This window comes from Callospermophilus lateralis, chromosome 15, assembly GCF_048772815.1.
Source record: "Callospermophilus lateralis isolate mCalLat2 chromosome 15, mCalLat2.hap1, whole genome shotgun sequence".
Taxonomy (NCBI): Eukaryota; Metazoa; Chordata; class Mammalia; order Rodentia; family Sciuridae; genus Callospermophilus; species Callospermophilus lateralis.
The window spans coordinates 83,451,996-83,476,777 of record NC_135319.1 but is presented as its reverse complement, the minus strand read 5'-3'; the positions used below and the strand labels follow the sequence as shown (position 1 = coordinate 83,476,777).

Genomic DNA, 24,782 nt, shown 5'->3' with positions numbered 1-24,782 from the left:
GTCTGAATCAAACTCATTATTCAATTCTTTTTAAAAATTACTGGTCAGTCACCACTGATTACAGATGTTGATTTGAGGCACAAGGGTGCCATTCCATTAAAGAAAGATTTTTTTTTTTCCTATATGCACAAAAACAGAAAAAGCCCAAAAAAAGAAAAGAACGATGGGGCTGGGGCTCAGTGTGAGGCACTGGGTTCAATTCTCAACACCACATACACATAAGTAAAAAAATAAATAAAATAAAGGTCAACAACTAAAAAAAAATATTTAAAAAAAAAAAAGAAAAGAATAAAGGAGATGTATAGGGAGAGGTGGTAGTTAGAGACCCACTCCAAGAAAATAATCTCAGATCCTATACAATATCCACTTCCAGCTTTGGTCCCTTGGATTCCTTATAAAAAATTTGTTTTTGCTTAACCTGATAGGTTTGAATCACAAGAGAATCTTGATAAAATAGTGGTATTTAATTTACTAAGAACCTTCAGGTATGTTATCTCATTTGGCACACAATACACTATAGAAATAAAACAGTTACTTTTACTCTTGTACAGCTTAAGAAGTAGAGACCCTTACACTTTGAGGTCTGCCTTCCTGGTACCCAGTCACAACTTTGAAAAGAAGTCCAGGTTCTCTAGAAGAGGGAGAAGGACCCAGTGAGATGCCCTGTATGAGGAGACCCATAGACAGGCCACATGAAGGCAAACCAAAGCAATCTGGGCAAACCAAAGCAATCTGGGGAAACCCATGGCTACTGCATGAAGAACCCCAATCAACAGAAGAGAAAAGAAGAATAGAAGAGTCACTTAATCAGACCACAGAATCATGAGACATTATACATTGTTGTTCTTTTTGAGTCATAGCTTTGGGATGGCTTATTATACAACAACAAATGAAACAGGTAAGTTCCCCTCTATCACAAAGCTAATAAACGGAGCTTGAATCCTGGTCTCCTGACTGATTGCAGCGATTTATTCACTGCTCCAAGATGTGACTGAAATTAAAGAAAAATAACTCAGAAGTTTCATACGTGTCATTTAAATAATAGAAAATGAGTTTTAGCTCAGAACATCCAGCTGTGAAATTATCCTGTCAGCATGTAAATGAATTAAAATATATGTATGTAAATGTGGACAGGTAGGAGAGTGTTATTAAAATACTTAGCCTGGTTACAGAATGACTAAATGCTTTTCTCTTCTATGTTGAAAGAAATTTTTTTTTTTAACCTACCAAAGACAGAATATACAACAATGCTCAAAGCAGTATTATTTCTAATAGAGGGAGAAAAAAGAAGAAAAATTCAATTACCCAATGACAGGAAAAAGGACAAATCATGATATCTTCATATAATAGGGAAAATACGGAATTCCAATTTCATACATGAACATGAATAAATCTCAAAAATAAACAATAAAAGTAAAAGAACAGCCAGGCATAATGGCACATACCCGTAATCCTAGCTACTCAGCAGGCTGAGGCAAGAGGACCACAAATTCAGGCCAGCCTCAGCAACTTAATGAGACCCTGACTCAAAAAGAAAAAAGGGATGGAGATGTAACTCAGTGATAGAACACTTGCCTAACAACGTCCCCAGTACAACAATGGCAGGGGGTAAGGTGAGAGGTGAAGAACATAAATAGCTTAATGTCCTTTATATAAAATCTCCAAAATACAAAAGTTAGCAACATATTTTTTAAGACTTAACATATAATAAAAGCAATAGTGAAAATCAAAGGAATAAGAACAAAATTCAAGATAGTGGGCTCTTGCCAGAATGGTAGTGTACACCTATAATTCTAGCTACTCAGGAGGCTAAAGCAGGAGGATCACAAGTCTGAGACCAGCCTCAGAAATTTAGTGAGCTCTTGTCCCCAAACAAAAAATAAAAGGTGTTCAGAATGTAGCTTAATGATAGAACCCCCACTTCTGGGTTTAATCCCTAGGACCACACACACACACACACACACACAAAAGATAGTAAGTTCTCTTCAAGAAAAGAAAAAACCTAAGAAAGACACAGAGAAGGCTCCAAAGACACTAGTCATGCTTCATTTCTTACTTTGTATGGTATATATACATGTGTATTTGTAAAGATGACCTTAGGCCTTAGCCTAAGCAACTCCATTTTAAAACTCCACTTTGAAACCTGCAGTCTCACCAGGCACGCCTACGGAGCCCTCCAATATGATCATCATGCATAGTCCTGACATAAACAAGTCACTTCTCCCCTCCCTGACAAGCTCAGAGTGAAGTCTCTGTCATGTTGCCCTTGCCCTGATAAGGAGGAAAGGCAAGAAAATCAGGGTGGGGACCCCTAGACCAGATGCTTAACCCCAGGGCAAATGACTTCACCAAGAAATCCTATGGCAGCTGATAGGGATTGAAAAGGTGGTTTAGTATAAATGATGGAGCAAATGAAGAGACATTCAGTCAGCCAACACTGATGCCCCCCTGCTGGAGAGCCTGATGAGGACCTGGACTGACATCCCAACTCTTCTCATCGTTTGCCTGATCCTCTGCATCTTCCTCACTGCTCTCAAACTCTACAGCCACATCTTGACCCTGGTGAGAAATGCAACTTCTCCCTACCACCCACTCTTCAACTGGCTGTCAGCTCTACCCCAGGAGAAACCTGTCATGGTCCCTTACCTGATCACCGTGGTCTGAGTGAGTCTGCATCTGCTGGATTTAGAGCCTAAGGCTTGAGACGTTAGATCTGGCACTTGAGATTAGCATGCAGAGGGAATGTCCATCGTGGGCCTGTCATGATTAAGAGTGCTTGCAGTGTTTAGAATTAATCTAGAATTATTTGCTGTGGATTGATTATGTCTACTGCAGTGCCTAGCATTAAGGATAGTCATTTTCTTGATTAAGAACCTATTGTATTGAGTGATTTGAGTAAATAAATCATTGAAAGGGCAGAAGTGCATGGACATTCTTTATTTCTCCCCCTTGACTTCGTAAGTCGCACCTTTGCCCATTTTAACAGTATTTTACAGCATTTATAAAATATTTAATAATAAAACCAAATCTTAATCACAATCAAAGAATTTGGCAAAGAAAAATTAGACTGTCCCTGGAAATATGTGTTTTCTAATTAACAAAAATAAACCTAGCTTCCAAATACATAATAATTTTACTTTAAAAGAATAAAAGCCAGGTTCAATGGCGCACACCTATAATCCTAGCTATTCAGGAGGCTGAGGCAGGAGGATCATGATTTCAAAGCCAGCCTCAGCAACTTAGCAAAGCACTAAGCAACTCAGTGTCTCTAAATAAAATATTTTAAAAAAAAGGGCTGGGGATATGGCTCAATGGTTAAATGGCCCCGAGTTCAATCCCTGGTACCCAAATAAATAAATAAGGTACATTACAGAGATACGTAGTACTTCTGTTACACAGCAATAATGGCAAAGCCTCCTATAGTTCACAGCACATATTAAAGTTGATACCAAAGTTAAAATAGATATTTAAATATATTGCTTAAAATATTTCATTTAGCCTTTTTTATATACCCACCTATATATAACACTTATATTTTCTCTTTTATTTATTTATTTTATTTTTTATTTTTTATTAGTTGTTCAAAACATTACATAGCTCTTAACATATCATATTTCATACATTTGATTCAAGTGGGTTATGAACTCCCATTTTCACCCCGTATACAGATTGCAGAATCACATTGGTTACATATCCACGTTTTTACATACTGCCATACTAGTGTCTGTTGTATTCTGCTGCCTTTCCTATCTATTAACACTTATATTTTCTCACAAACAAAATTCCCTCTGAACCTAAGAAACAGGTTCCTGCCTTTCCAGGTGAAGCCCTGGTGAATGGCCCAAACTTTCCCTAAAAAAACCACACTCCATACTGAGAGACCCATTCTCTCCCCTGGCTAGAGATGACTGTATCAGGAATAGGCAGCAGACCCACAGCAGCTAATCACAGGCTGCTGCCTCCCTACCTCTCCAGATTTATTTCTACTATTTTCTCCCTTGAAGTCAATGTACTTGCTACATCTTTCCCGCACAGAACCCATTACAATTCTCTATTATATATTTATTTCAGTGATTTATGTCTTTCCTAAATTTAGCTCCATGAGGGTAGTGAAGGGTCAGTTTGTTCATTATGTCACACCAACTACCATATTGAGACTTAGTAGGTATTCTATGGGTTTTTTTTTTTTAAACCAAAAGAATGAAAGCCTCCATTTCTCTACCTCCTTTTCTTTAAAGCTTTATTTTTATTTCATTAAACTTACATAGAAATATCCACTTTGAACACTCAAAATCTACTCATGTAACCTCAAAAAGGAAAATGTCACAGAATGCCACATTAAATTTGCAAGTTTAAGAAGATTATAGAAACATACCTGAATGAAGTTGAATTTTCCCAATAACACCTTCTACCAACCCCAAACAAATGGGATTCCAGGCAAGAAGTAGATCAGTAGCTAAAATAAAATAAGAAGCAGTCATGAGAACATATCACCAGAAAAATATTAAAACAATATATTTAGCAGTATATTTAAAAAGAATCGATGTTCCCAAAAAAAGCAGTTATAAACATCCAGCACTGAATTCATTATCATAAAGCAATTTGTACAAAGCATTAAATCTGAGGCCTGAATAAGGCTTCTGATACTAGGAGAGTTACAAGGGGAGAACGGACTTGAAAAATACTACCCAGATGGAATGCAGTATCTTGGCGCCCTACAGTGGAGGAAAGAGGCTGCTACAAGAGGGCAAACACAAGGAACTGCTCAGTCTATAACACAGATCCAGTCCCAGTTCCAAAGATAAGGCCTAGAAAACCACCATAGCACTGTCTACTTACTGAATTCTACTCTGCTAAAAACTTTCTCCAAAGGTGCTTACACCAAGCAAAGAAAGTCACTGCTCTTTTATACAACTTCTAAAGCATAAACACTTATTGAGCGCTCCCATGTGCTGGGTAGCTCCATCAGGGTTCTTCATCTGAACCAGAAAACAGATCTCAATGATTTAGGTGACTATGTTCTCATTTCTCTCATATGAGAATGCAATATCATGTAACTGGTACCATTCTACATGCACAGGAGAGAAGTAAATTCATTACACACAAAAGATGCCTAAGAATGACAGGACTTAATTCTACAAATGTCAAAAAGCATATAAAAATGCTTGTTTTAAAGTACTCTGGTCAAAATTTTTAAATTTTGCTAATCTGGTGGAATCCACCACTTAAAATGATGTTCATTTTCTTTCTGTTGCTGGTAAGATTAAACATTTAACTATAAGATTGCTTATGTTTTTTTCTTCTACTATGATTCCCTTGTCCATATCTTCTAATAATTTTTCTTTATATTTCTTTTGACTCAAAAGTTCTTTGTATATTCAGGACTTCAGGAGAATAAGATATAAAAAGCCAGAAGCAAACATGAGAGTCAGAAAAAGATATGAAGATGATATGCTGCTGTTATGAATGACAGAGGAAGAAACTATAAGCCAAAGAATGCAGGCAGTCTCTTTAAGCTTAAAAGGGAAAACAAAGAGCTATAAATGAAAAAAAGACATTTATCCAAAAAGATTAATAAAAATTGACAAAACTAGTAAGATGGGCAAAGAAAAGGAGAAAAATGGAGTCACTAAAACCATCTTGTGGCCAATATGCTGAGGTCAGAGGGGAGAAATAAAACAAATCTAACCCCTTGAAAATATCATGGAGTCTCTGAATAAAGCAACTCTAAAATCACCTTGTTTGGTTTTATTATTATGTAATAAAATTATCATAATAAAAATATGATAATAAAATTATGTAAAGGAAAAAAGACTTCAAATCCTTGACATGTTTGCAAATATGTTCCATTTTAATTTTTTATGAAAATCTACCATTTTCATTATTTTTAGGCTTAAAGAGGTATTTGTTAATTGATATCAAGTATCTATTTTTCTTATGTGTATGCACAGCAGTGTGTGTATGCAAGTGCTGGGGATTGAACTCAGGGCCTCACACATGCTGAACAACACTCCACCACTGAGCTATATCCCAGCACTTACTGCTTTTATCTGTTATTTTTTAAATATTTAACTTTAACTCCAATAGTGAGCCAGAACCCCTGTATCAGGCCACGTCTCAATGTCTGTCAACACAGATACTTGTGCTAATAAAGAACTCAAGATCTCCTAATAGTGCCACTCTGATCTTCAACAGTTATAAGAGCTCTAGGAATAGGAAGGAGGAATAAAAAGTTAGAACCAAAGTAGTTGGGAACAGATACACAGAAGTAGATCTTCAGGCATAATAAGGAAAGCAGCAAGAAAATAATGCAGAGAAAAGTATAGGATTTTTTCTGAAATTTGTCCCATCATTAGGAGAACACATATCAAATACTTACCAGGAACCAAATACTGTATCAGGCTAAGATGATAGAAAAATAAAGGAATGAACGATCTAGATAACAGAAGACCAGCAGACACAGTAGAGACTTGAATTCATAAGACTGTAAACTGAGGCCAATTATGGTAATGAATCTGAACTTTCTGGCAAGCAGACAGTGACATAAATAAAACAAGATTACAACCAGGGATTATATCTCAGATGACATAATGATCCTCACCTGAAAGTCAGAGTTTTCAACTGTTTGAGGTCCATGATATGAAATACTTTGTATATCATGACCTAGTAAACACATACACATCCATACCTATGTACCAGAAACAAAATTTCATGAAATGATACTTGAAAAGAAGTAAAGACTGAATGCAGGGAAAAATAGCTGGGTTATTATTGCAAAATCTTGGCTTGCAAGGACATGAAAGGTCACAAAAAAATGAGTTTGGGAAATGGGTTGTCAGTGGGTGAAGAATACAGAAGAGGAGATTAACATAAAACTCCTCAAAGGAAGCTATGGGAAGGTCAGGAAGAGAGTAAATATAAGATATTTAAAAACATGTATTGTCTGAAACATGTATTGTCTCCTGAGTGGGTGAAGACACAGGCAAGAAGAACAAGAGGAAGCAGGGAAGAAAGGACAGGGTCTACAGCAGCTGAAGGAAAATAAAGGTGAGAATCTCCTAATTCAATGGTCTTTTTGCATCTTTGGCATTTTGAACCATGTTAAAACATCAACCATTGAAAAAAATAAGATTTTAACTTTAAAAAGTAAACAACCAGGCTGTAGTCTAATGATTAAAAATAAATCACTGATGATGTCTGAGATCCAGAATGAAAACCATTAAAACCCACTAAGACTGAGTTCATGATGGAATGGTCAAGGAAAAATGTCTAGATATAAAATGAGGGGAGACACTGAAGGAGGAAAAGAAAGCAGAGGTATGGTGGCACACGCCTGTAAGCCAGCCACTGAGGGGGCCCAGCTGTGGTGGAAGCCAGCCTCAGCAACTTATTTTTTTTTAATTTTTTTTTTAATGTTATCTTGAGTTATAATTGTCTGCTTAATGTAATTTTAAGCCTCGGCAATTTCGCAAAACCCTGCCTCAAAAAAACAAAACAAAAAAGTTCTGGGGATGTTGCTCAGTGGTTAAGCATCCTTGGGTTCAATCCCTGGTACACAAAAAAAAAAAAAAAGAAAGAAAGAAAGAAAGCAGGCAGAGATGATGAAATTAAAAGTACAGGTGTAAAATCTAACCTTGAAATAGAGGAAAGATGTTCTTTTTTTTTCTCCCAAGTCTGGAAGATAGACTAAATATAGAAATGGAGAAGAGAAGCAGATGAACATATCAGGTGGCCTTGACTCAGTAAAATTAGAGGAGTCAAAGTCATCTTTGTTTTTATCAAGGGTAAGGACAGAATGGTGACAGGACCCTGGAGGCTTGGTAAGAGGGAAGTTGGAAAGTCAGTTTGTAAATATTTAATGTGTGCTTATATACATGTATTTTTAAACTGTTTTCAAGAATAAGGGTATTAATCCATTAATGTGTCATTAAGTCATCATGGTGGCACACACCTGTAATACCAGCTACTCAGGAGATTGAGGGAGGAGGATAACAAGTTCAAGACCAGTGTGGGCACCTTAGTGAGACGGTCTCAAAATAAAAAGGGGTGGGGGTATACCTCAGTGGTAGAGCTCTTGACTAGCATGAATAAGGCCCTGGGGTTCAATCCCCAGTGCTACAAAGAAAAGAAAAGGGTCATAAAGTCAATTTTGTGTACTGAAATAAGCATTAATACCAACAGAATAGAAAACAGAAAAGCTGCATAACATAAGAAGTCATATAATTCATGAAACTTTTGTTTACATACATGTATGTATTCACCAGATCATAACATTAAACAGTATTTCCTACTCTGGACCTCAAACGGCTGAACACACAATTTTGAGTGAGGGTTCATTATATTAACCTTGTAAATTACTTTGTTCAATTCTTCTATGTACTCGCTAATTTTTCTGACTGCTTAACCTATTATTTTTGAGGTTTTATTTTTTAAAATTCATACTTTTTATATTTTTTCCTTCTTGATTTTTACTTTATATCTTTTGAGACAAGCTGTTAAGTATGCAGAGATTCAGGATTATCATATCTTCCTGGTGAACTGCTTTATTTAAAAGGATGTAATAAATGGAAATTGTACTCCAATGCCATTTTTTCAAATAAGTCTTTGCTCTCAAGACTAGTTATTAATATGTGAAATAAATATATTAGTTATTTTAAAAGGATAAATATGAACATTGCTAATTGAAGGGAAAGCAAGGAGCTCTACGGGTAAGCAAGAAATGAAAGACGGAGACCAGGCAGAGCTGACAAATAAACTCTTGTGTGTATCTCTACCTGGTCTCCATCTTCCATTTCTCACTTACTCCGTCTCTCGTTCCTTGCTTTCTCTTCACTAATCCAATGGTATTCTCCTCCCACAATCTTGAGAATAAAGTCCAAATTCAATGGCAATGCTTGTCAGATCCTGCTAGGCTACAGCTGCCCACTCTCCTCCACTCTAGCATCTTATGGAATGATGCTCCTCACCCACTTCTGCCTGCTCTTCATTCCAGCTTCAGAACAAGGGTCATTGGTCTTCCTGGTCACATTCCCCTCTCCACCCACCCAGTAGGGCTGACCAGACTCTCTTGTTGGCTCCCCGGAACCCAGTACAAATTTCCATCTCAGCATCTTCATCGTTGTTTTTTGGGTTTTTTGTTTTTGTTTTTAGTGTACCTAATTATTCACTCAACTGAACAGAAACTCATCAAGAACAAGGAACTCACTGAGACCTGTTCTATGTTCAGCTTTATGTTACCAGTTCATAGTACACAGTAGCCTCCAAAATGGATGGGTTATCATTGTATGACACAGAAAGAAGCAAACTGAAGTCAGATAATTTGTATGTAACCAGGCTGGAAGTTTACTATTTAAAGTAGGAAAAGTTAAACTCATCCAGTCTATTTCAGATAAAGAACATTGAGGCTGGTAGAGATACAATGACCACTCATCACTACTGAGTTTGTTATCATCAGAACAAAATTTCCCACTCTCAGTCCAGGATTACTCTTCCTAACACATTTCTAACACCATCAGTTTTCCCATCAGTTTTCTGGTGTTATACTCTCATATTTGCATGGGGATTTCGGCTCACCATCATCATTCCAGCTGCCTATGCCAGAACCTAGGAGACACCCAAAATGACTTTTTTTAGTACTGGAGATTGAACCCAGGGGCATTATACCATTGAGCTACATTCTTATTCCCTTTTTTATTTTGAGACAGATTCTCACTATGTTGCTGAGGGTTTCACTAAATTCTTGAGGCTGGCCTCAAACTTGCAATCGTTCTGCCTCAACCTCTGAAATCTGGGATTACTGGCATGGGCTATCACACCCATCTCAAAATGCCTTTCTTGCTCACCAAGTCCTACTGATTGTATCTCATCAATATCTGATGAATATTCTCTCCACCCCTAATACCACTATGCTAGCTCAGGGACATAATCTTCCCCCTGTGGATCAAAAGAGATGTTGTTGTTGGCCTTCAACAGACTGCTTGACATACAACAGGCACTCAAATACTCATGAATGCACGGGGAACTCAACACTTTGGTACTCCTGACTCCTGCTGAACCAGGAGTCATATTGTAGAGAGCCATGAGAATGAGGCTGAAGAATTAAAGTGACCAACTCAAGAGGACAGGAGTTGTTTCCTCCAGAAAGGTCAGATTTACATTTGAAATAGAATACCAGGACAAGTGTGAACAGGATGGATATGAGAGGGCAGGTTTGAATCCAGAGTTTACTAAATAAATGAATAAAACTAATAAATGAATAAATGAATAAAAATAAGCAAAGAGGACTGGGCTTGAGGCTCAGCGGTAGAGCACTTGCCTAGCACATGCAAATCAGATGACAAATAAGAATGGGCAGCGTGGCCTGGGGCTGACTCTAGAATGGAAAAGCTAGACAGAATCAAGATATTCAGATATGACATGGACACAGACTGTGTTTGGTGTTCTGGGCCAAGAATCCTAGCTCCACTGAAATCTCCAAACCCCTCTCAACTTCAGTTTCCTCTTTTGTAAATGGGAAGTCCATTTAATTTATAGGGTTTTCAGGAGCATTAAATAAATTGTATGAAATACTCAGTACAATGTCTGTCACATAATAAATATTAATAACTCTCAGATCAAGGTGGGATATGTGTTTGCTATTTAAAACTCAAGGTTCAATCGATTTTTAAGGTTTTACATATGGCTTTAAAAAAGGTATGAAATTAAAAAAAAAAAACTTCAATATGCTTTTTATTTATTAAACCTTATGGTAGGACCATAATTCTTGGAAGTTTTCTCAGAATGATAAACACTTCATGGAAATATGCCTAGATAATGCCTAGATATACACCAGAACTCTATTTCCTCAGAATATGAAACACTGTGCTGCAGTTCTGATGTAGCTTAAAACTGGTCATACAGTCTCAGTCCCAGAATTTGGATACAATTCTGGTCCAAATGGCAAATCAAGCATGACCGCCAGCTTTCTCTCTTCTCCCAAGCCCTAGATGAATGAGAAGGAAAATCTAGAAGAGGCAGAGTCTAAAAGGAGGAAAACTTTCTTGGGAAAGATATGGATATTTACATATGATCAGTTGCATATGTGAAAAATACATAGTGGGTCCTAAGTTTGATGAAACTACAAAAGAAAACATTGTGTAACTTTTAATCAGCAACAGAAAAATATCTGACAAAATTTGATCTGTCTAATGAAAGATAAAGAAAGCTGGCAGAGAGAGAAAAGGCATAATAAATAGAAAAGATAAAAGTTAGAAATTAGCCAAGTGTGGTAGCACATGCCTGTAATCCTAGCGACCTGGGAAGCTGAGCAGGAAGATCACAAGTTCAAGGCCAGCCTTGAGTATGTATAAACGTGGCTGTATAATCAACGTGGATTCTGCAATCTGTACACAGGGGAATAATAAGAATTCATACCCCATTTGAAACAAATATATGATATATGATATGTCAAGATCAATGTAATGTTTTTAGCAACCAATAAATTTCTGATGCTTTTAAAAAAAAAAAAATCCAGAGATCACCAATAAACAATTTAAACCTACAAAAAAAAAAAAAGGCCAGCCTTGGCCAACTTGGTGAGACCCTATCTCAAAATAAAAAGCTTAAGGGTGTAATTCATGGCAGGGCATCCTTGGGTTCAATCCCCAATATTTCTCACATACATACATACATACATATGTGTACACACACACACACAACTTACAATGTAAACAGTTTCAACTAACCAAGTAAGAGACTATTGAGCCTCAACTCCTCTTATCGTTTATTTAATTACATGGCTATTTTGTTTACCACTGTACACTCATTCAACAGTTAGTAAACTAAATAAATGAATAAAAATAAGCAAAGAAGACTGGGGTTGTGGCTCAGTGGTAGAGCACTTGCCTAGCACATGCAAAGCCCTGGGTTCGAGCCTCAGCATCACATAAAAATAAATAAATAAAATAAAGGTTAAAAAAAAGCAAAGAGTAAAAATAGATTACTCCTACCAATTGTTTATCTTCATCAATTTGTAGTAAGACTAACATCTTAAGTTTCATTTTGGCTTTTGGGGAGTTTTGTTTTGTTTTGTTTTGTTTTGGGCAGTGGTGGGATCAAACCGAGGACTTTGAACATGCTAGGCAAGTGCTCTAACATTGAGCTATATCCCCAGCCCTACAAACATTTGCCTTTTGGTAAATACAACAAATGATAAGCATGTGATTTCTCACAATAAAAAAACAACTAAAAATTCTGGGCAACTTTAAATTACCTTGTATCTCTAGTAGGTGCACATAACTTCTCATATCAATGACACAAGAAACACAAGAAAGGTAGATCTGAACAGGGCACTATAACTAATCCAAGAAGGGAGTCTTGGTGCATTGTCTGAACACCCATGACTTTCCTTTCTGGTATACTGCCTGGCACATAACAGACACTTCAAAATATGTCTATGTGCATGAATATATAGATGGTTTTAATCTGCTACTCTTCACTAAGGAAATAAAACAAGTTGGCATTAGAAGAATCTGTATAGAGGACACATGTAGATATTAGTCTAGGCAAAAACTAAACTTAGTAGCTGACACACTGTCCATGATATTAATGGCTACTCAGGGGACAGAAGGCTTTGGAATGAAGTGACCAGTGTGCTTCCTTCCACAAACAATAAACACCTAACAGAACTACTCCAAAAAAAGGTACTATTTTCTAACCTTTCCCTCAGCAGATATAATATAGCATATAAATTCAAAATGGAAATATTTTAAATTCGAAAGTAAGTTTTAAAATTTAAGTTTATCAAGTTATCAAGTTAGGAGTAGAGTTGCTTACAAATTACAAAAGTACAGCATTTTAGAAATAATGCCAAATTGTAATTAGTGAAATAATAAAGCAACATACACTCAAAGTCCTAAGTACTTGTAATGAGCCTAATTGTTTGACTCATTAGATCAACATTTCCATTCTTCAGATCTATTTGGCAGCACAGAACTTCTATTTTCATATGCCCTCCTCTCTCTGGTACATAAAAAACAAGTGATTAAGTACTACTGTGTGCCTGCAGAGAGCATGAGTCATTCATTCCAAGATCCCAGAGTGAAGGCACTCCCTCAAACCAAGAACAAGCTTGGGTTTTACACAGCTAAAATTTATAGACAGTTTCACCTGTGTCTTTAAAAAAAAAAAAAAAAAAAAAAAAAAAAAAACCAGTGCCAGCGTATGCATAAGTAATCAGACTCAACTTTTATTTCCTGCTAAAGATAAAAGATATTGCTCTGAAAAGACAAATGCCAATATCAAAGTCAAACAAATGAGAAGAAGAGTTTAAGAATGAGAAATTGAGGGCTGGGGATGTGGCTCAAGCAGTAATGCGCTTGCCTGGCATGCACGGGGCGCTGGGTCCGATCCTCAGCACCACATAAAAATAAAAGATGTGTCCACCGAAAACTGAAAAATAAATATTAAAAAATCCTCTCTCTCTTAAAAAAAAATAAGAAATTGAAAATTCCAATTGTTAGTTCATCCATGCTGTAATTCTCAGAATTTAATTAATCTGGAAAACAGGTTAAGAAATAGTTTATAGTTTTATTCAGGTGCAATCTTAAAAAATCAAAGTTTAAAACATATTTCCTTGAACTTTCTAATGGTAATTATCTCTCCAGCATGCAGCAAGCTCAAGAATTAATTCAATATAGAAGTTCAAGCAGCTGGTGATTTCCCAGTGTGAAATCTACCTCAATGGTAGTCAATCTGGGCTGTTTATTATCATCTAGGAGCTTTAAAATACTGATGCCCTAGGCTTCATGTCTCAAAGACTGGTTAGGGTAAGGCCCTGACACAAGTACTTTTTTTTTTTTTCATCTCCCCTATGTACTCTAATTTATAGCCAGATTGAGAACTACTGACTTAAATGATTATAGGTCACTGGGAGAAACTACTGCATTAGTGGTTTTATCCCATCCATCTGATTCAAAGATGACTGAAGCATTTATTATATGAAAGAGTTTAAAGTTGAAGTATCATAAACTTCATAAAGATCTCATAATACAAGTTGGCAGAAAAACTGTTCTAAGCTACCAGAAGGAAATACACTTCAAAAAAATAACTCTAAGAATACTTAAAAGATGAGGGAGCCAGGCATGGTGGTACATGCCTATAATCCCAGTGACTCAGAGTCTTGAGGCAGGAGGATCACAAGTTCAAAGCCAGTCTCAGCAACTTAGCAAAAACCCTGTCTCAAAAGAAAAAATAAATAAAAAGGTCTGGGGATATGGCTCAGTGGTTAAGTAACACTGGGTTCAATCCCAGGTACCAAAAAAAAGAGAGCGATACCACCTGGGAAAGGAACTCCTCAGTAATTTCTACACTTACATATTAAAATAGGGACCTAATTACAGTGTAGCAGAGGAGCCACAAAAGTTTTGATCATCCTGAAGCAAATTAGAAATTGCTTTTTTAAACTCTACAATATCCAAACACAAAACTGTAATAACTTTCTACATGATGCATCAAGTCCTAATTGTCAAATCTCAAGAAAACAGCCACTGTAACTCAAAATAGAACAGAAGATAACTAAGAAAAGAATTTTATGAAAGGTTAGACAATGTAACTAGCATTTTTATGGGTATGGACTGAAGGAAATGTATAAAATTATGAAAGGTATGGACTTTACAGTATAGTCACAATACCAGAATAGAAGATATATACATTTCAAAGAATAAAAAATGGAAGTATGGCTTAAATTACAACTTTCCAAATTCATTACCTTAGGAACCTTTGATAATAAATTCATAATACATCACCCAGTCAGGCACAGTGGCACACGCCTGCCTGTAATTCCAGCAGCTCAGGAGGCTGAAGCAAGAGGATTACAAGTTCAAGACCATCCTCAGCAATTTAGTGAGACCCTATCTCAAAATCAAAATAAAAAGGACTGAGGGTGTAGCTCAGTAGTAGAGTGTCCCTGGATTCAACCCCCAGTATAAATGAAAAAAGAAAAAAATGCAACATAAAGACAACACTCAAGAAACATAGCAATATATTAGGATACACCTACACCTCACCTTCTGCTCTCCCAAAAATTTACTTCAATATCACTTTCAAAAACATGATTCTGAGAGCTAAATCAAAAGCACAGATAAGCTAAGTATTAGTATTTTCCCTCTCACTTTAAAAAGTTATTAACAGAAATGCATAAAATTAGCATTTCCATCATGAAGTAGGTGTAACCTTTCTCCCAGCTGGTGTTTAAATAATTGTATAGCTTATCCTAAAAATTTTGTTCAAAACTCATTTACTCTCCTACATACAATTACTTATACAGTCATTCTGCCACCACAGGTCCTCACCAACAAAAAGTTCTGCCTTCAAACCCACGTTCAGGTCAAGTCTAGATTTGCCACTTTACTTGACCTCAAATGAACTGCTTCCAGATCAACAAGGACCAGAGCACAAAGTCCTGGAGGAGTGGAGAAGAAGGGGAAAAACTGTACTCTATCTTACATTTTACCCAGTGCAGTGAAATACTATTTATTCTCATCTTTTTTTTTTTTTTTTTTTTTTTGAGAGAGTGAGAGAGAGAGAGAATTTTTAATATTTGTTTTTTTTTTTTTAGTTATCGGCGGATACAACATCTTTGTTTGTATGTGGTGCTGAGGATCAAACCCGGGCCTCACACATGCCAGGCGAGCGCGCTACCGCTTGAGCCACATCCCCAGCCCTATTCTCATCTTTTTTTTAAAAAAAAAAAAAAAAAGTGATATTTCTGGTAAAACAAAAGGAAGGACTCAAGAAGCTGAAGCAGGAGGATCACAAGTTCCTGATCAGTTTCAGCAGTTGAGCAAGACCTTAGAAACTTAGTGAGAATATCTCAAAATAAAAAGGACTGGGGATGTAGCTCAGCGGTAAAAGGCCGCTGGGGTTCAATCCCCAGAACCAAAACACAAAAACAGAACAATCCAAATCTCCCACAGAACTCTGTTAAGGCTGTGGGCCACATCTGTCTCTCTATAATCCTGTGTGTCTCCTCCAATAGACTACACCCTCTGCTAGGGTGATGGCAGTCTTATCCATCTTCTCACTTCGGCACATGCCTACTACAATCAATGTTTGATGAAAGAATAAATGACTTCACAGAATTTCAGACTTACGGCAGGGGGTGGTGAAACATGCCTGAAATCCCAGCTACTTGGGAAGCTGAGGCAGGAGGATCACAAATTCAAGGCTAGCCTGAACAATTTAGCAACACCCTAACTCAAAATTAAAAAAAAAAAAAAAAAAAAAAAAGGAGCTGAGGCTGTAGCTCAATGGTAGAGTACCCCTGGAGTCAATACTCAATATGGAGGGTGGGGGTGAGTGAGAAAGAAAAGGGAATATTTCAAAGGTGCAAAGGAAAATAAATGCCACCACAGCTAGAAATGAATCCTGGAAAGAACATAGCAAGCCATTACTCTGCTACACCTTTTGGTCTGCCCTCCACAGCTGTCCCTATGAGAGAAGAGATATATTAAACTGGAAATAGGAAGAAGAATCTGACATGAAAGCAATATTTAATGATACTGTAAAACATCAGTAATATTATACCCACAAAGTACTAAAAAAGTACTGTAGAATGTTTAAAATTTCCTAATATTTCAATCAGGTGTTATAACTGTCTCAAACTATATATATTAATATATGGCAGAAATTGTGAAGTTTGAAGTTTCAGTGTAACTCAAAAGAAAATGAAAAGCTGTTTCAAAGAGCAAAAAAAAAAAAAAGTAAGTTGCTTTGTTTGTGTTTTTGTTTTGTGGTACTGGGGATTGAACCTGGGGCATTCTGTGTTGCTCAGACACATTCCACAGCCCTCTTTATTTGTTTATTTATTTTAATTTTGAGACAGGTTCCCACTAAACTTCTGAGGCTGGCCTCAAACTTGCAATCCTGCTGCCTCAGCCTCATGAGTCACTGGGAATGCGATATATACATGCCTCTGTGCCCAGCTAAAAAAGTACAAGTCATAAAGAAAATTAGAGTCCTTTAATATATCCCACTATCAACTTAAAGAGATGTAAGAATAAATCTGAAAGAAGTTGAAATTAAAATGATGTAACTTGAAAGAAAAAAATACAAGGAACATTGACCCAAAATCTACCTGTATTTCACTCAACCAGTCTTACCAATACCAAAGAAAGCAAGAACAAGCCAGGCATGGTAGCACATGTCTGTATTCCCAGTGACTTGGGGGTTAAGGCAGAAAAACTAAAGTTTGAGGCCAGCCTTGGCAACATAGTGAGGCTCTGTCTCTAAATTAAAAGGGCTGGGGGTATGGCTCAGTGGTAGAGGGCCTCTGGGTTCAATTCCCAGAAGGAAGAAAGAAAGGCAGAAAGAAATACTGAATGGAAAATTTTTTGTGAATGGAAGCAGTTCCCATAGGGGTCTTCCAGCATCCACAAAACAAGTCATCCGAACAGAACATGTAGTTTCTAATTTGAGACAATACTGGTATTGGTTGAGTACTCTAATACTAAATGTTCAGTGTTTATCCTCACTTTAAAAATACTATTTAAATATTATTAATGTATTAGCCAGAATCACTGATAATTTTAAAATTTCCCCTATCTTGTTAAACATCCTGATTCAAATGTTCTTTTCAGCTCATTTATGGCCAGTTGACACACAATGATTATGACTGAGATCAGCTAACAAGTAATTATTTGTTACAGCCTCTGTGATATTGCTGTTACCTCTCAGAATCTACAAGTCAGTCTATATTTTAAAAGGTTATGCTTTAAAACATGTGAACAGAAATATTACAGTTTGTAAAAAGACACACAGAGACAGTAACACAGCTTGTAAAGATCTAACACATTTAAATCCCCATTAAAACCATGCCCAAATGAGGTTAGACTATGATTCTGAAAATGCACTGTATCAATAGCACAGCTGAACTGGTTTGATTTTTCCAATAGTGTAGCACCTATATACAAATTCCTTCATAAATCACAAAGACCAAAATATCGTTTTTGGCATGAGGGTCAATGTTGGAGTGGGGGTGGGTGGAATAAAGATGTCTATAAATCCCATTTATTTTCATTCAAAAAGAAAAAAATTATTGAATTTTAAAGGCTTAAGAAGATTTCTCGGACAGGAAGGGCAGCAGAATAGACATTATGATTGATGTATGTACATTCCGTGTATGTATTATATGTCAAAATACATTCTGCTGTCATGTATGGCTAAAATAAAAATAAAAATAAATCGTACGGTAAAAAAAAAAAGAAGAAGAAGATTTCTCCTGTAACTGAATAAAATGACAATGAGAAATTGGCAGGTTTTTTCTTTTAAAGTGGCACAAGAGGCAGTGTTCTAGTCTTTTGTTCTTACAGTCACCATGTAATTCTCCCAATATGCCCTTTGTGTTCACACCATACAGGGTAGATCAGGAACTAGAATTATTTCTTCATTCAATACAACTTTTTCAGAAGATCTGCTGAGAACCAGGTACTACAGACCCACTGATGAGTATCCTTTTCTCTCTCCATATTAGGGCTGTTGTAGGGTGCACAGGTGGAACAATGCTGCTGGGCATCATGGAGCAACACCAATGCAGCCAGACTCCCCAAAGACCCCACTGCCAAGGCATCTTGGTTTCTGGAACCTATAGGTTCTACCTTAAAAATGTTTAATGGTACTATCCACTAAAGCCAGTTTTTGGCAGGTCCTGGCCAGAATACAAGTATCTAGGAACCAGGGATTCTATAAAGGTTTCTCCCATCTTGAAGGTAGGTGCTTGCCTTAACCATTTTTTCCTCCTTCATCCTATCCCTGCTTTGTATGCTCTAAAAGGTTGTGCCTGAAATTAGATCTTGGACTCTTGCAAAGCTAGACTGAGAAAGGCTTCAGGTTGCTTATCACTGGAGGAAAACAGTTTGCATCCACTACGTATCAATGTTTCTGCTCAAATATCTATCCTATATCTATGTCCTTCCAAACTGCAGATGTTCTAAAAACTTAAGAAGAGAAATCTGATAAATTGACCTGAGCAGGAAAAACTACTAGCTGATCTATTACATAACAACACTCCTTGTAACTATATAAACTAATTTTGCAAGAAAGGAGGCAGAGCAGGCATAAGATCAGAGAAACATCATTATCAGCCTTTTCATCCTATATAGCTCACTCTTCAATGTGCTGGCTTTAACATTGGGGCTATTTTATTCTATATATAGGCTACTATAATGATTATGATAATTAAAGATACATTTCAGCTATTATCCATTAAAACATAAATCCTACAATCTTGTAATTCAGAAGGTAGAAAAGTTTATAAACCATTTTTGTCAATAATGAGGAAACTCTGGCTTTGAAGCCATTTGCTGAGTTAGAAGGCTGGTCCTCCCTCTTAATTCTGAGAAACTAAACAAATTATTTCTCTGTCCCTCAGTTTCTTCATCTATAAATGAAACTAACAATGAAACCCTCTTCCTGAGTTTTATTGTAGGGCTAAAATAATACATATAAAGGACTCAGAAAAATACTCCACAAATAAAAGCTCTTTTATTAGCTAATAATCCAGATTAGCTGGAATGACAATATAAATTACAAATACATTCATTGGTCTGTAAAATCTGATTCCAAAAATAACCAGTCACCCTAGAAAGACCCTTAGTCAACTCTCAAACATAGGGAAAGGGGAGACAATTTTGCAAAGATAAGTTTTTTTCTGTCTTCAAATTAAAAAATGCACAGCTAGATATGGTGATACATGCCTATAATCCCAGCTACTCAGAAGGCTGAGGCAGGAGGATTACAAGTTCCAGGCCAGCCTGGGCAACTTAATTAGCCACTGTCTCAAAATAAAAAAGGGCTAGATCAATCCCAACACACACACACACACACACACACACACACACACACACGGCTTCTAACTCAGCATGTGGCTTCAAAGCCAGAGTTTCCTCATTATTGACAAAAATGGTTCATAAACTTTTCTACCTTCTGAATTACAAGACTGTAGGATTTATGTTTTAATGGAAATAGCTGAAATGTATCTTTAGTTATCATAATCATTATAGTAGCCTATATATAGAATAAAATAGCCCCCGTGTGTGTGAGTGTGTGTGTGTGTGTAAAATAAGTACATGAATTAAAAAAAGCAGACTTATTCAACTAAACTGCTAGTCTTAAAATATGGAGTAGAAAGTAGTAAGGAATATAAAATTGCTTAGTCTTCTAAGGAACTGAAGACCAAAGACACTGGTTATTCAACAATAACAAAAATAATTTATAAAATTTAAATGTACTTAATAACTAATTTCTCAATTAAAATGTACTATTACATTTTGCCATGATAATGTTTCAATTTTTAGCAAACACAATGTTTTAAAAAGGTAAAGATTCAAAACTTTTTAAAAAGTAAAACCAATGACACAAAACTCTAAATAAACTGAATACAGGAGATAAATATGGATTTCTACTTTTTTTTTTTTTTAGGTGTAGATTGTCACAACATAATGCCTTTTTATTTTTATGTGGTGCCGAGGATCGAACCTGGGTCCCACCCGTGCTAGGCGAGCGCTCTACCACTGAGCCACAATCCCAGCTGGATTTCTACTCTTTAATTTCTTTTTTTTTTCCCCCCTTTGCAATGGAATCCAGAGCCTCATACATGCTAGGCAAGTGCTCTGCCACTGAGCTACACACCCAGTTCTTCTTTTTAAATTTTGAGACAGGGTCTCACTAAGTTGCCCAGGTTGGCCTGAAACTCCTGATCCTCCTGCCTCAGCTTCCTGAGTGAGATTAAAGGTGTGTGCTATCACGTCTGGCCTAAAACTACAATTTCTTATTCAAAGTTAACTTCATATGACATAGGAAAAAATACTTTCATTATCAAAACTTGAGAAGGAAAACATTTTTATTTTTGTGAATTCTGATAGCTAGTAACCCCCTGCCTCCCCCAAAAGAATGAATGTCTACTGGTTTTCATCATTTAGTGTATCACATTTCTATATATAGTTCACATGCTCATGAATGTTGTGTGTATGACAGATGCTATGAGATCTTTTCATGGTCACTCAGTCTCAGAATAGAATAAGGCAACACAGACCAGTAAATTATATAACACTGCCATATCAGACAAAGCCACAAGGGCTAGTGGAAGCAATTTTAAGACTAAAGAGATAAAATTATATCACTATTCCCCAAAAGTGGATTGTGTTATATTCATTTTTTAAGTCTTTAAAACTTCAATTGTTATTCCCAGACATTAAACTCTACTCTCAGGAAACCACTGAATATGTACACAGGGTTTTGTCATTTTCCTGGGAGAAATTAAAACCTCAATATTTTTTTCTGGTGGTTATTACCCTGCAATAGACATAAGCATCTATCAAAAGCAGTACTATGCCTAAATGTAGACTACTCCTTAGCCTTAGAATTATTTGAAACATCAGAAAAATAATACTCAGTTATTTAGCTAGGAAAAAAATGAAAGACCTTTAACAGCATTAAAAAGAAAAATAGGAGCACCACCCAAAAAATAAGTAAATAAATAAACAAACAAACAATGCTACATCAGTCAAGGAAAAAAAAAAAAACAGAAGTACTCTGTTCTTCATATTTCCTCATCCAGCTGGACAGAGATTTTCCAGCCCAATTAAAAAGATATTCAAAATAGCCTAAAATTAGTAATAAGCAAAACATAGCATCTTCTTTTTAAGGCAATGATTTAACTCAGAGAAAACTTGGACCTAAGTTTTATTCAGCTCAACTCAACAAAAAATGTCTTCTGTATTCTAAACATTCTAAAGCCTAAAGATACCAAGATGAGTAAAGTATAGTCCTTGCCTTGAAGAATACACTGTCCACTGGAGACAAACTATCACTAGGTGAGATGGTGATATTACAATTACCTGGGAAGCTAAGGTAGGAGGATCACAAGTTCAAGGCCAGTCTGGGCAACTTATCAAGACTCTCAAAATAAAGTAAAGGTTGGGGACGTACCTCAGTGATAGAGCATTTGACTAGCATGTGCAAGCCCTAATACTGGGGGGGGGGGGTGTCAAACTATTATTACATGGTATAATAAGGAAGGGCTATAATGGAAGTGTGCACTAGGTATACTAAGTACCTGGAAACACAATAAAGGTGGCCAATAATTCTACCCCAATCATAAGGTTTAGGTGAGCACAAGGTGGGGATGGCTTCGGAGTTGCATTACACAAACAGCTAGGCAGAAAAAGGGGCTAAGAGTAACAAACATTCCAGCCTAAATGTCACTTTAACCTTAAATATCAATTCTTATTATTCTGATGTCTCTAGGAAAAAGAAAACTCCTGTCTCAGCTATTCAAATGCAACATGTAAAAAAAAATCACAATGTCCACAAGCTTTTTTGGTCTTATCATACTGCTGTGTGATAAAGAAAAGGGCTTGGTCAGTAATCTATTAAATTGAATAACTAATAGGAAACAACCAAAGATTGTAAACGCTGACCCTACAAACAATAGCAAAACTGGCCATAAAGGGTACGGGAGGCAAGTCCAATAAACAGAATTTCAAATAATCCCATATGTACCATGTAGTAAATTAAAATGCCACTTTAAATAGCCATATTTAGGAAGGATATTGAGTACTAAGCAAGATAAACCATTTGGTAAAGTGCGGGGAATCTTTATTCCCTGGGAACATCTAAAGATCAAAACAGTGGTTACTTCTGAAACATAAAGGCCTCTTCCTTCTTATAGGTTATTGGTCTATTTTATCCTGTGGTCCAATACATTCCAAGAAGTTAGATAACTGTAAAGGCTCTAGCTGTTTCATTTGTTTAAAAAAAAAGTTTGTTTGCCTTTCAATATGGACTCTGGATAAAGAGCAACCCAAACCACATGACTTAATCCAAAATTTAGGACCAGGTTAGAGTTGAGAAAACTAAGATGCAGAGAAGCTGGTCCTGTCCAATGACTTCATGATGATCTCAACTTCCAACCAGCTCTAAGGGTCCAAGGTCTTTGACTCCAAGAAGTTTGCTTTTTTTGAAAACCTGGAATTTTACCCAAATTTGTAGGGGGAGGGAAGCCAGGTTAATGATCAAATCAGGAAAAAAGAGAAAAATGACAGAAGACTGGGCAAAATTATTTATCTACAATGTCTGTCCCAAGATCATCAGGAACCTTATGTAGATGCAGTAGTTTCTCCTCCTTTCTGAAGAGGAAATAAAATGTAATAGCAAGAAAAATATAGGCAAAGTGTAGAAAAAAGAAAAGTTCGTTGCTGTAGCAAGGCAACTAATAGGACATAATAAGAAAGCAGGAGAGCCTGCCAAGAAGTGTTCTGACAGAATGGAAACTGCCCTGTTATCAAGTATCCCAACTCTACAAACTCTTGGGCACATTGCTCCTCACCTGAAAAAGAGGATGCCACCACCTGCGCGAAAAGGAGGTTGTGGGGATTGGGAATAAGGTTAAAGGGTCTGTCTTTGGAAACTTTCTTATAAATGGTGACAAGCTGATCTGAAAAGTTCATTTGAACCTTTTATATTTTTCAATTCATACCATGTAAATCTTTGTCCAGACGCATGCATGCAAGAATTACAAGGAAATGTCCAATGCTTGGGCTCTTTCTTTTGAAAACTCAATTCTCCCACTTTTCCTAAAGTGAAAAGATCTTGTGTGGTTAAGAGAAAGGACTGGCAAGCGGGAGGGGCTGCCTGTGCCCTCACAGAGGGAACCGACTGTCAGCTCTCTGAGGGCAGGCGCAGCAGTTACCATCCGCAAACTTCCCTACAGCAAACTGAAGGCTGCAGCCCCACGCTCCTCTAAGGGCTTAGGACACCCAAAACATGGGCCAACAGTACTTCTTAAACATCCCAACTCTTCAATACAAACTGTAATACTACAATTGAAGACAGGTGCCTCACGTCGAGAGCCCATGAGGTAACCATCACCGAGCCGCACTTATCAATAATAAGACACTAGGAACACATGGACGGCAACAGAAGGTTCCACGGACTTGGTGGAACTGGAACCCAGAACCTCGCGAAGGGCTGGGAGAAGTCCTCCAGGGGGAGGTCCGAGGGCCTCCGAGCGCCTGCCAGAGCTATCCGCGGGCAGGACCCCGGCCTGTGCCCAGGCCCGGGCCCGGGACCCGACGGCGCGCCGGACGCGCAGGCGGCGAGGGTCACAGGCCCTTTCTCCTCCGCAGAAGGCAGGGCCGCGGGCGCCAGGAAACTGACAGCTCGCCCGCCCGCCGGCGGCGGCTCTCGGCGGGGCCGGGCCGCGCCCCCTCCGCTCCCGCCCGGGCCCAGGGCGCCCCAGCCGGCACCGCGCGCCTCACCCGGTCGGAGCTGGAGGCCGCCGTCGCGGCGGCTGCACCACAGCGCGCGCTCGCCCTGCTGCAGGATGTAGTGGTCCTTGGCTTGGAAGAGCTCCATGCCGGCCCCGCGCGCCGAGGGAGGCGGCGGCCCGCGGGGGGCGCCCAGGGCGTCCTCGTCTGCGCGACCGCCTGAGCCCGCGCCTCAGGGAGTGGTCGAGGACCCGCAGAGCCGAGTAGCTGGCCCGAGGAGAGCCCCCGGTGCCCACCCGGCCTGAGGAAAGCACGCCCCGGCGGCGGCGGCGGCGGCGGCTGCCGAGGAGGTCGCTCCCCCGGCACCTCCCCTTCCCGGGCTCCTCCCCCGCACCTCCCCACCCCCGGCTCCGCCCTCCCCGGGAGCCTCCCCCAACCCGCCGGCCCCACCCCTTTCCTGGCTCCTCCCTCGACGTCTCCTCAGGCCCCGCCCTTGGCTCCGCCTCGACTCTCCGGCTCCGCCCCTTCCTTGCCTCTTCC

The 24,782-nt window shown here is 38.1% G+C and overlaps 1 protein-coding gene across 5 annotated transcripts in view; it reads right to left on the bottom strand.

Moving 5' to 3' along the window:
* Inpp5f (inositol polyphosphate-5-phosphatase F) overlaps window positions 1–24,582 on the bottom strand; it is an 81,403-nt gene extending 56,821 nt beyond the window's left edge. For all 5 annotated transcript variants that reach the window (XM_076834448.1, XM_076834445.1, XM_076834446.1 and 2 more), the window contains exons 1-2: window positions 24,294–24,582; window positions 4,376–4,456 (exon numbers count right to left, since the gene is read on the bottom strand). In XM_076834448.1, the coding sequence (XP_076690563.1) occupies window positions 4,376–4,456; window positions 24,294–24,390 (178 nt within the window). In that variant the 5' untranslated portion in view covers window positions 24,391–24,582. The remainder of the gene's footprint in view (window positions 1–4,375; window positions 4,457–24,293) is intronic.
* Window positions 24,583–24,782: the final 200 nt, after the last annotated feature.